The 16,624-nt window shown below is 38.1% G+C and overlaps 1 protein-coding gene across 1 annotated transcript in view; it reads left to right on the forward strand.

The window, feature by feature from the left end:
- CHN2 (chimerin 2) overlaps positions 1–16,624 on the forward strand; it is a 162,141-nt gene that overhangs the window by 70,843 nt on the left and 74,674 nt on the right. Inside the window, exon 3 of the mRNA XM_027639212.1 lies at positions 4,339–4,394. Coding sequence (XP_027495013.1) covers positions 4,339–4,394 — 56 coding nt within the window. The remainder of the gene's footprint in view (positions 1–4,338; positions 4,395–16,624) is intronic.

The following is a 16,624-nucleotide window of genomic DNA, read 5'->3' on the forward strand; positions in this document are numbered from 1 at the left end:
TAAGATCAGTATGCTGGTGTGAAGCAGTGTGGCAAAGCCCAGAGCATCAGCTGATGTGATGCTTCAGCTCCTCACGAAGTTTCTGTGCCTTCTGCCCTTCATCAAATAATAAGCACAGTGTCCGAGACTCATTTTTGTTAGAAATTAATTCTTTGTTTCAGCCAAGCAGTTAGGTTCCTAATTAAGCATGTGAGTAATCCTGCAGAAATAGGACAGCTCATATTGTTCAAGCTCGGCACATGGATAAATGCCTGACTGAGATGAGGCCGAGGAGGTAAAACTAAGGAACTCTGCGAAACATTCTCAGAAGAAGGCAGTATGTTTCCTTGCTGCTTTATAAAACCGATGATAGGAATTTTTCCTCTCTGCTGGAGCATCACTGAACACTCATCATAGGTGAGTTAAAGGAGAAAGCTCGAGGTCCTGACACACTGCAGAATGAAAAAAAAATATGAAGAAATTGCTGATAGCCCTTCTTTCCTGGCAGAAGAGGAGTAAGTGTTATTTTTTGCATGTCAGCCCTTTGTTTCTTAGACAGATTGGATTTTGGAATTAGACAGTTCTTCCTAAAACATATTGTAGAATTCCCCTTATTCATCCCCTGAGACAACTCACGCTGTAGCAGGAACAAAAGAGAGAAGGATATATTCTAACCAGCTACTTTACATCTCAAAGAAATGTTCCTGTAAAAATTCAATAATAAATTAGAGTTTTGTTAACACTGTAAGTTCGGACGTGATTATGATACTATGAATGCAGGCAAACTCTCTGAAGTCTGAAACTGATAAAGATGTTCAAGAGCCAATTAAAAGCTACAGCATTTTTCAGTAGCAGTTCTGCATTTTTGTCTAATATTTAGTGTGTATTATAACTGTACATTTCATTTGCATCTGATGCTGAACAAAAAGCCACTCCCAGTCTGATGCTCTTCTCTGAGCAGTAATAATACATTTTCTTTTTGCATGAAATTGATTTTTTATAAGATTCATTTTCTCAGGGCTAAGATAATAATGCATCATTATGTTCAAGTGTCATCTTTTTTATGATCACAGTGGGTTTGTCTGTAACCTGCCTGTCAGTTCTAAATAGACTGGGTCAGATGTTAATCACTGCTTACCATTGTATTAAATAAGTGTGTTTTTCTATTATTTCAGTCAACCATATTCTTATACATTGGTTTCTGTTTCGAGATTTTCAGAGATGGAAGTGGAAAAATGAGGCAGAAAGGCAAGGCTTGTTTGTCATTTGAGCAAGTAGATGGGCATGTACCTTCTGAATCTGACCATTCCCTGGACTGTGCTGGGGTCTCAGCAATGTCAGCTACAGTGTGAGTGCCCAGCACTTTGGAAAAAGTGTATAATGAAATCGGGCAGAGCTGCAGGATGTTCAGCACTTCTGAAAATGAGGTCACTTAATGAGGTGCCTGTGCTCATTGGAACTTAGCTGTAGGGCACATTTTTCTCAAGTCACCTTAGCCATAATATTGCACTTGTATTCAAAGCCCATTAGCAGGCTTTCACATAGCAGTCATTTGAAGCAGAAACAGGAGAGACCCTTTCTAAAAGCAAACACAGCTTTTGGTAGGGTCACACTGGCTTTGCTCCCTAATACTTCAGTCTGTGAGATACTGCCTTTCCTTGTTTTCCACTTTTTTTACCTTCTTCACCCTTACATTGCTGTGTGTCTTTTTTGGGCATCCTTGGCAGCTGTGTGTCTGTCTGTCTCTTCTCTGTTGTTTGTCTCCCATTGAACTGCTTGGTGTCCCTTACCATGATGCCACTGGTGGTTCTCAGTTCTTTTCTCTGTTCCTGATCTATCTTCTCTCCCTCCATCTAATGGTTCTCTATCTCTCTCCTCTTGTTGTTCCACTGGCTTGACTTTCTGTCAGCTTAATGCCTACCAATTTAAAGCTAATATGGCCAAATCTGAATTCTTTATGTTTCACAGGAAACCATTTCCCATTCATGACATTTTCTGTGATTACCACCATTCACAACCTCAGTCGTGCTTGGGCCATTTTCTCATCCTGCACACTTAGCATATAGTTTATTATTATTTATTTGTATAGTAATAATCTTACCACATTTTCTTCTGATGTATTTCTAAATCAGATATATTTCTCAGTTCATATTATTGCGGAGATTAATTACCCAGGTCTCTGAGAATGACAGCAACCTTTTCCAATCTATTCAAAATACAGTTGTTAAGAGGATTTGTCTTCCTTGCATTCGTCATGAATCCCTGCACTGATTCATCCCACTACATCCAATCATCATCCATTTTTTTGTGTTTGCTTTCAAGTCTTTCATGTACCTGCTCTTTCCTGTTAATCATTCCTTCCTTTGTTTTGTAAAATGCTGACTCTTCTCTCCACCATTGCTTCTCCAGAGTTATCACCCTCAGAGATTCTTTTGGTTATTTGAGAGACCTCTTTGCTTTTTTCGTTTCCTATAAATGCAGCACATCACAAGATGGGCTTCCTATGTGATCTTCAGACCAACTTGTTTTGCACCACTGCTAACAAATTTTCTTAGAAACAGCCACTATCTTAATATGCTGTATCAGTTAATGTTTAACAGATTAGATTATTGAAAATAGGATTTTTATGAAGAATTATTTTTCAGTTAAAATTTAAATGAATTAATTGGGGAAATAGATAATTAAATGACAAGCAATCATATTCTTGCAATGTTTTGAATCCTTAGTGTTCTTTCTCTCCATTGAAAATGTATGTGGGAAAGAAAAAGTTCCTATTTTTTTACTATCTTTAGTATTAAGCATCCCTAACTTGCTGAATCAGTGGTTATGCTGATATCAGACATTCAGAAATTAACTCTAAAATTGGGCTCCAGAATAATCAGAGTTTTAAAACATTATCTGTGATTTTTGAACAAAACTTTCATGCTTTCTTTGACAGTTCATTTGGATATACAAATCATTTGGTCACAAAAGAGAAGTAAGTCCTTAAATCTTAGTTATGTAAGTGCAAGAGGTAAGGAAGACCAGAAGTTATCTTGTGCAAAAGCAGTGGAAGATCTGACAGTGCTGAATGATGCAGGGTGTATCCAAAGCCTGAGTACAAACTCAGAGTTAGATCACATCCATATGCATTAAAATTGATAGAGAATATAAGAAATCATGAACTCTCTGTGCCCCTCTAAGGAACCAGGGATAAAGCTTAGGTTGGGAAAAGAAGAGGTTGTGGGTTTTTGCACTTTGACACGAGCAGAAGGCAGAAGCCCTCAAAGCATTCCCATCCCCTGTGTGACAAACTTGGGTGCAGGCTGAAGGACTTCCCCACTTTCCAGATTTCATCACTTCTAGCCCCATTTAAAGAGAAGGTGCAAAAAAGTGCTGAGGGCTAACACCTACTATTTCCATTCACTTTCTGCAACAGGGCTTCTGTGTTTATCAAACCCACAGGCATTTCTATTCCTCCCATAATCTACCACCTTTCAGGGCATAATTCTGATCTTAACTACCATTATGAAGAAAATCATCCTAGAAACTCAGTCTTTTAAAAAAATTCATAGACACAACATGATCTTTCCAAATACAAGAAGGTCAGCATACAGAAGGCCTTTCTCAAGGGAGGGAATCCAAACCTCTGGGATTTTTACTGGAGTTACGGAGAGACAGTCTGTCTGTGCTGGAATTGATTACTGTCATTGCATGTCAGCTTCTTCTCACGACTCTGGACTGGAAGGGAGGGAGAGGATCTCATTAAATACATGCAGTGAAGAGGCTGGGGCCAGGCAGCAACTACCTCTAGCCTCAGGTCTCTCTCCTCCAGCCCTCAGAAGATTTGCAAAATTGATCCAGGGCCATTTGAATAGGACATAATGGCTCTGAAAGGAATATTTGCTTGCTCTTCAGTAATTGCCAGCAAATCTTGAAATAAATTATGAGACTGTGATGAGCCCTTTCAAAGGTACTGAACTTTTTCTAGGCCTATCCAAAAAACTGCTGGTGCTACTGGTAAGCAATCTGTTCTTGGGTTGTTGCAACACAGTATATGCAAAAGTGGGATTTTGTCCCGAGATACATCTAATAATTAGTATCTATTTCTCGCTAGTCTTCCCTAGTATAAAAGTGTAAAAAACAATACAAAAGGAGATAATACTTCTAAAAGTTAAAGCACTGGTCGCTTTAGTTAGTTTGCAGGTCAACAATCAATTTTCATATAAATTACTTAGACACGCTGAAATACCTCATTTTGCTGTCATATTCTTTACATTTGCATTTTTCTCTGCAGCCCCCGGCTAAAAAGGCTCATCTGAATAAAAGTTTGTGTATGTTGCCATCTTCTAATGATCTGTACATTTTTGTGTTTGACAGTGTATCAATTGCAACAAGAGGCACCACGTCCCAAGAGAATCATCTGTCCTCGGGAGGTCAGTTTTTTTCCTCTACCTAGTTATATCTGATGAATTGTCAGCAGCATATGACTACCAAAAAATCTTTTGTGCAGTCTGTGGGTAATATTTGCTTTAATTTTTCTGTGCCATTGTTTTATATAATCATTTTTCTTAAGGTTGATTAATTAAAGCAGATTAATATCTGCTAATTAGGCATGGCAGCCTCATTCTACCACTAGAAGCACCTTCATTAGACAAATGCTTATTAATCATTGCTTAATGTGCTTTTCTGTATACTACCTGAAGTTTTACGTTTCCTTGTCTAAATGAAGGTGTATTTTTCTTCCTGAATCTGCGTAATAACATCTGTGTGATATGTTTCACCATGATACATGTAACTTCAGTTTGTTGAATGCCAAGTATTATGTTCAAGTTAAAATACTGAAGTGATACCCAGAGAGCTCTGTTCTGTCACAGAAACTTTAAAGGTTATAGGATATTTAGAAATCTGCAGGGCTGCAGGTTTGGCTGAGTTATCTTGTCCCCCTATTTTCTTTTTCTGTATTTCTTCCATTTCTACTTACTTTAATATGTCCGTTCCTCAACCTGCATGGCATAATAGTAATGGAACACATATGTAGATGTCTCTGCTCAATCAATAAGACTGTGATAGCCTTATCTTCTATAATGTCAGGGACAAATTTTGTGCAAATAGACACGTAATACTAGTAACAGAAATACTAAATGCATGAAGTGATTGCACAAGGTATAAAAGATGATGTGCAAGAAGACAGAAACTGCGGCTCATGGCCTGATATGTAGTTGTACTCCCAAACATCATCCTGAGCTCTGTCCTGCTTCCCATACTGTGTACCCATGAAAGCAGAGTCCTGGCATCTGTCAAATATTAAGGTACTGTCTCGAAACACTTTTGTGTGGGGCAGGAGGTTTTGTATCAAGGCACAGGTACTTGCCTCGGTTTGTGAAGAAAATCCATTGCAAAGCCAGGAATTGAGTAGAGTTTTCCTGAGTCCACTCAGTGCCTTAACTAAAAGGCCATTGCATTTTTCTCTCAAGTGCCATTTACCAGTTTCAGGGCAGGGAGAGCAGGGTCTTGGCCTCAGACTGGAAGTCTTCAAGCCCTGTCAGTTTGGGATGGTCCCAAAACATATACACAGGATGCTAAGAAGGGCAAGTAAAACACCAGAGTGGGTGAACCCTCATGTCATTCTTTCTCCCTGTCAAAGACAAGGCTTGGGGAGATAGAGCACGTGCTAGTCCTGTGGGACTTCAGTGCACGTGTGCTGAAGGGTTTTATCAAGACCTTGCTCTCTGAAATCCTCATGCAATCCAAAAGACAGTTAGTTCGCTGTGGCTGGTATTCTTTGAAGGAGAGGACATAGTTGAAAATAGTTAAGATAAAAAATTTATTTATTTCCAGCATGGCCTCAGAGAAGTTTCTCTCTTTGTTTGAGACAATGGTTTATCTAATATTTTATTTATCTATTTCATATTGGAACTACTTTGAGGAAGAACTTGTTTTTAGAAAATCTGATTAGTAAGCACTGAATGCTTAGGAAACCATGTTTGCAATTTAAACTCATCTTTTTGGGGCTACAAGTTAAGCTGAATAAGTTTAATCCAAAATTCATTGTGGTAACTCAAATTAAAGCATTTTCTAGTTTGCCTCCATGAGTGAAAATTTAAATCAAGGTAAAATAGTCTGTTGAAGTGGAATAGCAATTGTATTCTTGTTCTAGGAACAAGATTATCTGCACAAGTGGATTAAATGTGCAGCTGTGAACTCTTTACTGGTGTGCTGTATTGAACTTATTTCCTTGAACTCAAGAACATTACGTACAACTGAAGTTATCCTTTTGCCTGATGCTTAAAGACCATATACATATTTAGTACCTATTCAGGTCACTTCCAAAGATTTGCAGAAAGAAGCTAAGATCATATTAATTAAATTAATACATCAATGACAAAGCAGTACATAACAAAATAGGTAAAAACCATCTGTTTCACATGATCTACGTTTGGTCCTGAACCATTTTTAGTGGCTCATTTCATAGACTGCAGAGTTCTATTTTGAGTTGTTTTGATTTTGTTTTTAATTTAGTTAAACAGCTGAAAATGCAGACACTTTATTTAGGGGTAGGTATATAAAGCAGTATGAATTCCCACAACTGTGATCTTTGGTTCTTGTTACTTGGACTTTGAATCTTTGTGTAGCTCAACTGTATGTGTTCACAGACTGATTACTGGAAACACAGATTCTCTGACTCGAGCCATAAAACACTAAAACACTGCTGATGTGCTTTACTTTTGCATATAGTTGGAGAAGGGCAGATGGGGTGTCCTGATACCTAGATTGCTCCTTGTAGTTCATATTATTGGTTTATTAGAAAGCAGAACTACATAGTGATTTCATAGAGCATCACAGATTATTTTAGAGAGAAAATTCATCACTATTTTCCTATGGCACCTATTAGCCTTTCTTTAGCACACAGTCTGTAAGAAGGGTGTTTTGGGGTTGTTTTCTTAATTCTAGTTTGACTTCAGTGTGATCTGATGACTGCGTAGGCTTGCTTCACTGAAGACGATGTCTTATTAATCTTGAATTTGTCAGTTACATAGAAAGATCTCAAAATCTAATTTTGTGTTGTGTGTGAAAATATATTAATTAGAAATACGGTAGTTATTTAGTATGCAACATAATGCTCATCCAACATCTGGAGAGCAGGTGTCAGTGGGATATGTGACTGACAGGAAAAATTTCTCTCTCCATGTGCATATCATAGGAACTGGACCTTGTTGAGAGTGTTCACTTGTTTAATTTAGTATTCAAACTGCTTCAGACAAATCTAAAAATTGCAAATAATTTGAAATCCTTCATGCCTTTGGGACAATGCCTTTCATTCACAGTTGCTAAATTCTACACTGTTTGCAGAGGAGTTGAAGCATCTGCTGCAAACAAAATCTGTACATCAACAGATAAACAAGTGTTGGAGGTTGTTTTTTTTCTCTCACCACTTGGCATTTTCATCATGCCTACATCTTTTCCATTGCCATCTTTTCAATTCTCTGCATTCATTTGCTCTTCCATTACCTCTCCATAGTCACAGGGGGTTTAGCCTCAGATCTCTGCCCTTCTATCATCTAATTTGTGTGGATTTCTTGATTAAGTATACTGTGGAGACAGAAATCCTGATATGCAAACCACCAGACTAAATGCTGGGACTGTAAATAAACATGAACATTTATATCTTTTATTTACATTTTTATATTTGTGTCTTTTAGCTTTGCTATGATGATTTTCCTTTTTTTTTGCTTGCATAAATATCTTGTCTAGCAAAAGCAGGTTGTTCCTGCAATGGGAATATATTGAATTAACTGTTTTGGCTTCAGGTATCTAATGTCTTTTAATTAATCACCACTGGTAGTGGGACTAATACAAAAATCCTACATTCCCAATAACATTGGATTTCTGCCAATATTCTCATTTGTAACCATATTTCTTCCAGCAGTGTTTTAATGATTTATCTTTTAAGTAGAAAAAGTTCCACTTAAAAGCACAGTTCCAGTGGAGGAGTAGCTTTTAAATATTGAGCAAATTTGATGATAGGCACCAAAGAATTAGATTTGTGTTGTAAGAAAGTCATATTATGAAGCATCTTTTAGGGTTTATTCTACAGAAATGCTGATGAAAAATTGTATTCTCAGAAAATAACTCAAGCTTTCAACTTCCTTATTTTATTCAAAAGAATCAAATTCTTAATTTTAAGAAATATTTCAAGAGTAGATTATTCAAAGTTAAAATATCTTTTGAAGAAATGGAGCCTTTAACAAAGTAAAAGAATTAAGAGAGGATGGTGACATCACTCTGGACTATATCTGGTTAAACAACAGGCACATTATAAATTTTCTTCAAAGAGGGAATGAATCTTACCTATGAGTTTTTGGATTATTTGTGTAGAAATATTCATACCTGTGAATGCTATTTCCGTTCTGTTCCAAGAAAGTCTTAATTGCTGACAGCAATTTTTGAGGCTGCAAATTTGTCTGCATTAGACCTTCCACACTCCTAACAATGCCTTGGCCAAGCCAGTGTCAGCAACATTGAGAAACTCATCTAAATTTCCCTAGTGTAGGCAAAGCCTTAGAGCCCTAACTTATATTATTATGTAGAAAAATGTCAGTTAATTGCCTTCCTCATCATTCTGAATTCTAAATAGGTTGTGTCAGAAGCGGTAGAAATTATTGTCTCTGCCTTTAAAACATAAAAATTATGGTTTCTTGACTGAAAGCAAATATGATTACAAAAGGAAGATTTCTCTGAAGAAAGAAATCCCTTTTTCTTTTTGCTTAAATAATTATAAGAGACTAAAATAATGGTGACTGTACTGCTGAGGGTTTTTTGCTCAAACCATCCAGAGGGTCTGGAACTCTTTTGACCCTCTGGATATCCATTACCTAGATTTATCAAAACAAGAGTGTACAAAGTGGCATTTCATAGAACATAACTGTTGAAATGGTCACTAGCAGGTTTGTAATGCTACTGCCATCTCATACATTACTAGCTGCAAATACACAGGCTTATTGCACAGTTCCCAAACTGAACTGCTGCGATTTACTCTTTACAGTTATCATCAAAGTTTCTTCTGAAGCATGGGATTCAAGCTAAGAACATTGCAATTAGAAGCGGATAGTTTAAACAATAGCAATATTAAAAACACTGGTTAAAAAGCTTATGACTAGGTAAGCTTGAGCAAGGTTGTTAAGATTCAGCCTTAGTAAAATGTTTGCATAGTATATCTGACTGGATAATAAGTATTTAATCATTGCAATAAGTCTTCCATGAATTCCCTTATTCTGCTCACTTAGTGACCTTTACAAGCGGAATATTTCCTCTTTCTCTCTACCCTCATCTTTCTAAGAACAATGCCTATACTGTGGTGAAGTAGCAGAGAGCTGTAACAGGGCATTAAAATTAGCCATAAAATTGGTGGTAAATAACGGGAGCAAATGGGAATTTTCATGGCACTTGTTCAAATCACTCTACTGCAAAAGTCAGACACTGCTATGAGGTATCTCTTACTGCCAAGTCGTGAGAGCTTATCTGAGATAATTCAGAATATTATGTTATCTTTCTCTTAGAAAGAAACCTCAGAACACACACAGTGACACACCAAGAGACCCTATTAGCTAGCAATTAAGTGAAAATGAGCAGAATTGTGCTGAAAACTAGTTTCATTAATGGAAATGTTTGCACATGTAAGACTTAATGGAGCCCATATTTTCAAATTCTTATAATATTGCTGATGCTTTAATTGTGTTTTCATAAACCTCTTTATGATAGAAACAAAAAGATACAAGGAGGACACAGCAGTAGTCTGTAGATTGCAAATGAAGTTAAAAGCAATTTTGAATAGACATTGACAGAAAGAGGAAAATTCTTCAGCTGAAATCCATAGCAAATATAGAAAGCCTGGCTGCATTGGTGGTGGCTCAGAGCAGTTCAAAGCCAGGAAGGCTGTTCAGCTGAAGTGGTGCAGAGGACCCATGGAGTGAATGTCAAAAGGTATTGTAACCAGCAGCCCTCAAAACTGGCTATATGCAGGTTTTCCTATATAAATTTAAAATATGGGTTTATATCCAAGGTCATTTTTCTGTAGTATCTCCGTAGTGAATTTCGTCCTGCAAAATGCCTGCAGTTTGCAGCAGTGGAGGAAAGAAAGAAGGGAAGATGGAATATTGCTTGCCCAAAATTCTCTTGTATTTATCACATCAGAGAAATTTGCTGGTGTTTTTTTTCAAGGCACTTTAATGACTGACAGGAAAGCTCATCTCTCCTAGAGTCCATGAGTCTTGCAGTCTCACTCTGCTGCAATAGTAAGATGGTGGAGCACTCAGATGAAGCCACATCATTCTCATTTTAACAGTCCATTGACTACTGAACGGAGGAGAAAGCTTTCTAATTATTCTGCAGATGTGATAGTAAATATTTCATTTATGTAGTTACAGCTAAACAAAACTAGAAGAGGTTTGTCTGTTTCACTTGAATTTCCTCAGGTTTGATTTACTAATGTTCTAGGTTATGATTTGCAAATTAGATGAGTGTTGATCAGTGGAATATGGTATGAACCAGTCAGTGTGCTTATTGATCACTGTGAAATGGAAAAGTTAAACCCATCTTTTTGGAAGACATGATAGCAAGCTCTGACTTTTTTTGATACGGTTTGATGAGCACAAACTGTAGGTAGCTGTCTTTAAGGACTGATGAACTTGCTAATTATTCCTATGGATTTGCTTGAAATCTTTGCAAAGTTTCACCCTCCCTTCCATCTCTCTTTGGAAGTGGGTGATGTGTGTGTTTGTGATTTTGCTATTTCCCTAGTTTTTTATTTCCCTTTATCCTTGTTTAATATCACTCTCTTCATCTAGTTTTTTTTTATTTAGACATGGTGTTGAATGTAAGCAGTTTTCAAGCCAAAATAAATGAAAACCTATTTCATATCTCCACCTAGATAAAGTTTATCTATAGGCCTATGTGTAGGTGTTCTAGAACAAGCAGCAATCACAAATATTGAGGCCATGTTACTGAGAACACAGCTGCGCTGGGCAGGGCACGTCTCCAGGATGAAGGACCATCGCCTCCCTAAGATCTTGCTTTATGGTGAACTTGCCACCGGCTGCCACAAGAGAGGAGCCCCAAAGAGAAGATACAAGGACTCCCTGAAACAACATCTCAGCCTTGGCCATATTGATCAACATAACTGGTCTACTCTGGCCTCCAATTGGGAGGTCTGGAGACACACCATCTATAACGCTGCTGATGCTTTTGAGAACACACGCAGGATCACTCTCGAGGAGAAAAGGCAACGCAGAAAGAATTGTGTCTTGCAGAATTTACCACCTAAGGAGTCTTTCTGCTGTGCCTTTCGTAACCGGACGTGCCTGTCTCGTATTGGCCTTTTTAGCCACCAACGCGCTTGTGTCAAACGTGGGTAGAGACCTTTCCCTAATCTTCGTTCACGAAGCCCAGCCATGATGATGATGATGTGTAGGTGAAAATGCTAAGTGCTTGTACAGATTTACATACCCGCTCAAATTCAGGCTAGTATTCATCATGTCTGGTTAAATAATATAGAAAGGGCTCTGGATGTCTCTGCTCTCTTTATGTCTGGTATCTTTTTTCAAGTTTCAAGATGAGGAATTGTTGTGGTTTAACCCCAGCCAACAGCTGAGCACCACTCAGCCACTCGGTCACTTCCCCACCAGCACAATCAGGAAGAGAATCGGAGGGGTAAAAGCCTGAAAAATCATATGTTGAGATCCAGACAGTTTAACAGAGAAAGCAAAAGCTATGCACACAAACAAAGCAAAACAAGGAATTTGTTCACTGCTTCCCATGGGCAGGCAGGTGTTCATCCATTTCGAGGAGAGCAAGGCCCCATCACATGTAAGAAGACAAACACCATCACTCCAAATGTCCCTCCCTTCCTCCTTCCTCCCCCCAGCTTTATATATTGAGCATGATGTCATATGGTATGGAATATCCCTTTGGTCAGTTTGGGTAGCTTGTCCCAGCTGTGTCTCCTCCCAACCTCCCATGCACCCTGAACTTCCTCGCCAGCATGGCAGTACAGAAAGCAGAAAAGGCCTTGGCTCTGTGTAAGCCCTGCTCAGCAATAACAAAAGCATCTCTATACTATCAACCCTGTGTTCAGCACAGATCCAAAACACAGCCCCATACTAGCCACTGCAGAGAAAATTACCTCTACCTCATTACTCTAACACAGAGTATTGAGCACATGATTAATTTGTATTTCCTAATATGAATAAATATAGAAACTTTACATATCTCTCTATCGTCCTTCCTATACTTCCTTTACATGCATGTATATAGCTACACACACAGAATGGTCAAATGAGCCAACTACACACATCTTTTTGGAATTGTGGACTGCTGTGGCATGTGTCATAGGAATGTTTTGGTGCTTCTCAGTTGTTACAGAAGAATTCAGAGCATTAATGTGGCTTACTGCATCTATCTGCTGCTGGGGATATTTTTCCTCCTATTTAAATGACTCAACACATCATTCTTGAAAAAAAAGGAGCGCAGTTTAAATGTTATATTCAAATTTTTCACTTGCACTGAGAGTAACATCGATATTCCTTTTACATTTAATGATGCCCTTACTGTGTGAATGGAGGCTGCATAACAAAACAGATGACTCCCACTTTTGTTGTTGAAATTGTTTGAACCTGACCCTGCCTCCTCCAACTATTTAGCAGCAGGCTTCTTGATTAAGATTTATTTCAGTTTATTTTAGCTTATGTTCAGGAGCCCATTATTTTCCTCACTAGGCAAGAAAATATTTGGATTTTCTTTTCTTGTTCAATCTTGCTCTTTTCTGTTAGAGCTGTATATATACAGAAAAATATTCTGGTTTTGTAGCAGATGTCCATGTTGGGGGAGATTTTGTAACCTTCTAGTGTTTATGGTGTTTTGTCTGGTATATTGATTATTGGCTGCTGGACAGTTTGCTCAAGGTCATAGAAAGGAAACAAACCTGAGTTAAAATTACCCTCATAAAGGATGGTTTAAAGTAGCTCTTTTGAAAGTTTGGTACAAGCAAGTAAGCAAATAAGCACATTAAATTATTGTTTAAATATCTGTGTTTAAAAATGGTAGAAATAACCTTGATTGAGTGGAAATCAGCCAAGTGCCACAGTAAGTGTCAGAGCTTCTGAGCTTCCTGTGTTTCTTTGTGATGCATTATCCTTCTGCAAAAGGGTCGCTATGCATTCTACTTTCTCCATGGGTTACAACATGCCACCATAGCAGAGAAGTTGTGCAGCTTTGAACAGCAGTTAATAAAAGCATTCTTTTCATTTTTCCTAGTGGTGAAGAACACTCCTACCTTCTCCCCAGTGCTGTAAATTTTTCCACAGAGTATTTTTTAGAAGATACCAAACACAATTTGGCACTTTGTTATGGTGATGGATTGAAACTGAGTTTTGTTATTTAGTTAAGTGGTGACAAGTTTATCACTTAAATGTTTGGCTTTCTCCTCCAGAACAGTTTACTCAGTCCACTGCCTTCTGGGTGCTACCTTCCCCCCTAAGAGCCTCATAGAGGTGGGCTGAGTATTATTGTGGTTTTATAGGTCATTTTTACAGCCTATTCAAGTCTGCTCCCTGCTAATCCCTATCTCCTGAGAGGAGTCCAGGCAGAGGTGAGGACTAGGCTGGATGGGGTATCTCAGGGCCAGAAGAAAGTCGAGAGGTTGTCATTCCTGTGTCAAGAAGAGATGTTTGCATATACACTTCTTAAAGCCTTGAAAAAGGTTTCATGAAGATTTCTCGACTGCCTCTGCTTATTTATTTAGTGCTTAATTATTTTAATGTTTTTCTATCTTTTTTTTGCAGTTTAAGCCTGTTTCTTCTTGTCGTGTCTAGTAAGCACACAGACAACAAATTTATTTCCTCTGGAAAGCAGCCTTTTTCATACCTGTTTGCTACAGCCCCTCTCTATCTTGTTTTCTTTGGGCCAATCTCTTTTCGTGTCTTTTCATGGTTGCTAAATCCCTGCTTGCTCCAGTTATTTGCTCCAGTCTTTCTTGAGATGTGGCACCCCAGCCCACAGTCAGTATTCCATCTAGAGGCTTTCTGAGTAGACATTGCAAGGAGAGGATTACTCTGATGTCTTCTTGGCTGCATTCTTGGTTTTATCCTCAGTATAGCCTTCTGGTTTTGGCAGTTTTTGTTACAGACAGAATCAGTGATTCAAGTTCATTTATTGATCTGTAACAATGCCAGGATCCTTTTCTGCAGAGACCTGTCTAGTCAATGCCCCTCTGGTATTTTGAATGATTTTGATATCTTGCTCCCATCTACCTTCTTGGAGGCTGGGAGCTGAATATCCATCCCTTAAGTAGTCATAACATTGGCATCTCCATGGCTCTGTGACTGAATGACAAAAGGAGATGCACACTTCCAAAACTATTCATGTCCTCTTTCTCTCTGGACAGCCTCTGAAACATGGGCAGAGCAGGTGGAATAACTTTTGGGGACTTGGGCATTGCTAGTTTCTTTCTGAGGAATGTCTTTGCTCCTACCTCATCACACAGTCAAAGTACATGAACACTCATGAAGTTATAGGTGCTGGTTAGGCTTGTCATATGAAGCCTGTCAGATCAGTCATGCTGAATGCCATTGACTGAAAATCTTAGGGGAGAAGACCATCTTTTCATTATGTATGTACATAGTAAGTACATACATACTATTATTGGCCTGTCCTTGGCCAGGGACTAGAGATGTTGCATTGCTGCTATTCCTACTAACAAAATTAGCAACAGACTTTATGATATGACACATTTTGCAAAACCAAGAGTTGTTTCTCTTTGAAAACATGGGTGTCAGAAAGCCTGATAAGGTAAGAGAAAGAAAGTGGTTAAAAGGTAAAAAAAGGTCAATAAATATTTCCCATCCAAAAGAATCTTCTCCCAATTTAAATTGCTTAAGAGTCATTGATGTGAAATAATTTGTCCTATTTGGAGGGATTATTAGACATGCTAATAGATCTAAGTAGAATTTTCTTCAAGAAAAATTCCAAGGCAAAAAAATGTTTTATAGGAGTAATGAAATACAGCATATTCTTCATTCCGTTTAATGGGGGCTTGCAACTTGCCTTAATCCTTTTTGGTTGGTTTTGTAAGTGTAAAGTTTGCAGTGGGCTTATGATAAGTCTGCCAAAAGTTGAACAATACAGACAATAAGCTCCTTTTCTCTACAGTCTATTTTTACTGGGCTTGTCTTGAAAGCTTCTCTTCAAACTCTTCTATTTCTCTTTATGTCAAACTGAGCTGAAAAACATATTTATATCCAGTCAACCAGAGTTACTGAAAAATAATTAAGATTGTTCCAAACAGAAAATATATCAGATTAAACTTCCTTTGGGAAAATGCCTTGCTGCCTGCTCTGAGTAAACACATCACCATTATTAACTCGTGGATCTTGTTTGTCTGTTCTTTCTGTGTACTGAAGAACAGAGAGCCAGGTGCAGCTCCCCACCTTATTATTTCCTTCCCCTTTTATATTTTCATCATGGATGTATTAAGGCAGTGGCTGAAGTCCACAGTACACACTGTTATGCTGTGCTGGCCCTTCTGAATTACAGACAGATTGCCGTCCTTCAGGGATTTCTAAACTTTCATTGCAGCATTTCTAGATTTCGGCTTTGGCCACTGTATAAGGAAATATGTCTTGTGCAATGAAGCTGAAGAGAAATCAAATTTTGCTGAAATTAGGGTTATCCTATTTCTGTGGTAGTATTTCTACGCAGAAAGAATTCTTCAGGGTATCTTCAAATCTTCGCTGCAGTGTGGCTTGGATGTCAATGCTTGCAATGAAAATCTGTCACATCAGGGGATGCTTACCTCCTGCTTGCTTGATTCCCAGTAGTTTTGTAATGAGTTATCTTGCAGAGTTGTGGGAGATTTTAATACAGTAATCTGTACAGTAATCTGTACATTAGCAGGAGTGTGTCATGCCGGGGCTAAACCATCCTGGCCAAAACAGGAGCCACAAGTCCCAGTGCATTAAACTCAGTAAATTTCAAAATTATGTAAACATAATATATTGAATTAGCTGAGATATCTAGTTTATTAGGCAGAGTTATTTTCTCCTCAGTCTTGACATCAAACTGAGTACAACTAACTCCACACCTTGAAAAACATGCTGTAACATTGTAAAAAGTCTTGTAAAACTAGACTAAGTGTACAAGTAAGGATTTTTATTTTTGGACTGGGGAGAGGCAATCAGGTTTGGCAGGCTTGCAGTCAAAGCTGAAATATGCAGAGTCTCTCAAACGTGAGCTTCCAAAGGCCTCTGTAGAGTGGCAGGAGAGCTGTGCTTGGTTTCATTTCTCTTTGAGCATGCATCAAGATTAGATGTCAATGAATGTTGCTGGCTTTGTAAGATTACTGGATTAGTAGTGATTTAGCTTGTTTTACCATACATCTTATTTCCTGATCAATGTGACTTTAGTTTTAAACAATTTTAGCATTCACCGCTGTTTCACAATTTATACAACTATGAATTTCAGTAGTGATTTTCAGCATTTTCCCCGTGGTTTCTGGAACAACATCCAGAAATGCCTACTCTGCAACAACATTTTTGGTTTGAAATTGGCAATAATACCTGATTCTAAGCCAGAAAATTACCATCTCACATTCGAATTGAAAGCTGCCACGTAC

Source organism: Corapipo altera, unplaced genomic scaffold (genome assembly GCF_003945725.1).
Source record: "Corapipo altera isolate COAL_440 unplaced genomic scaffold, ASM394572v1 44, whole genome shotgun sequence".
Classification (NCBI taxonomy): Eukaryota; Metazoa; Chordata; class Aves; order Passeriformes; family Pipridae; genus Corapipo; species Corapipo altera.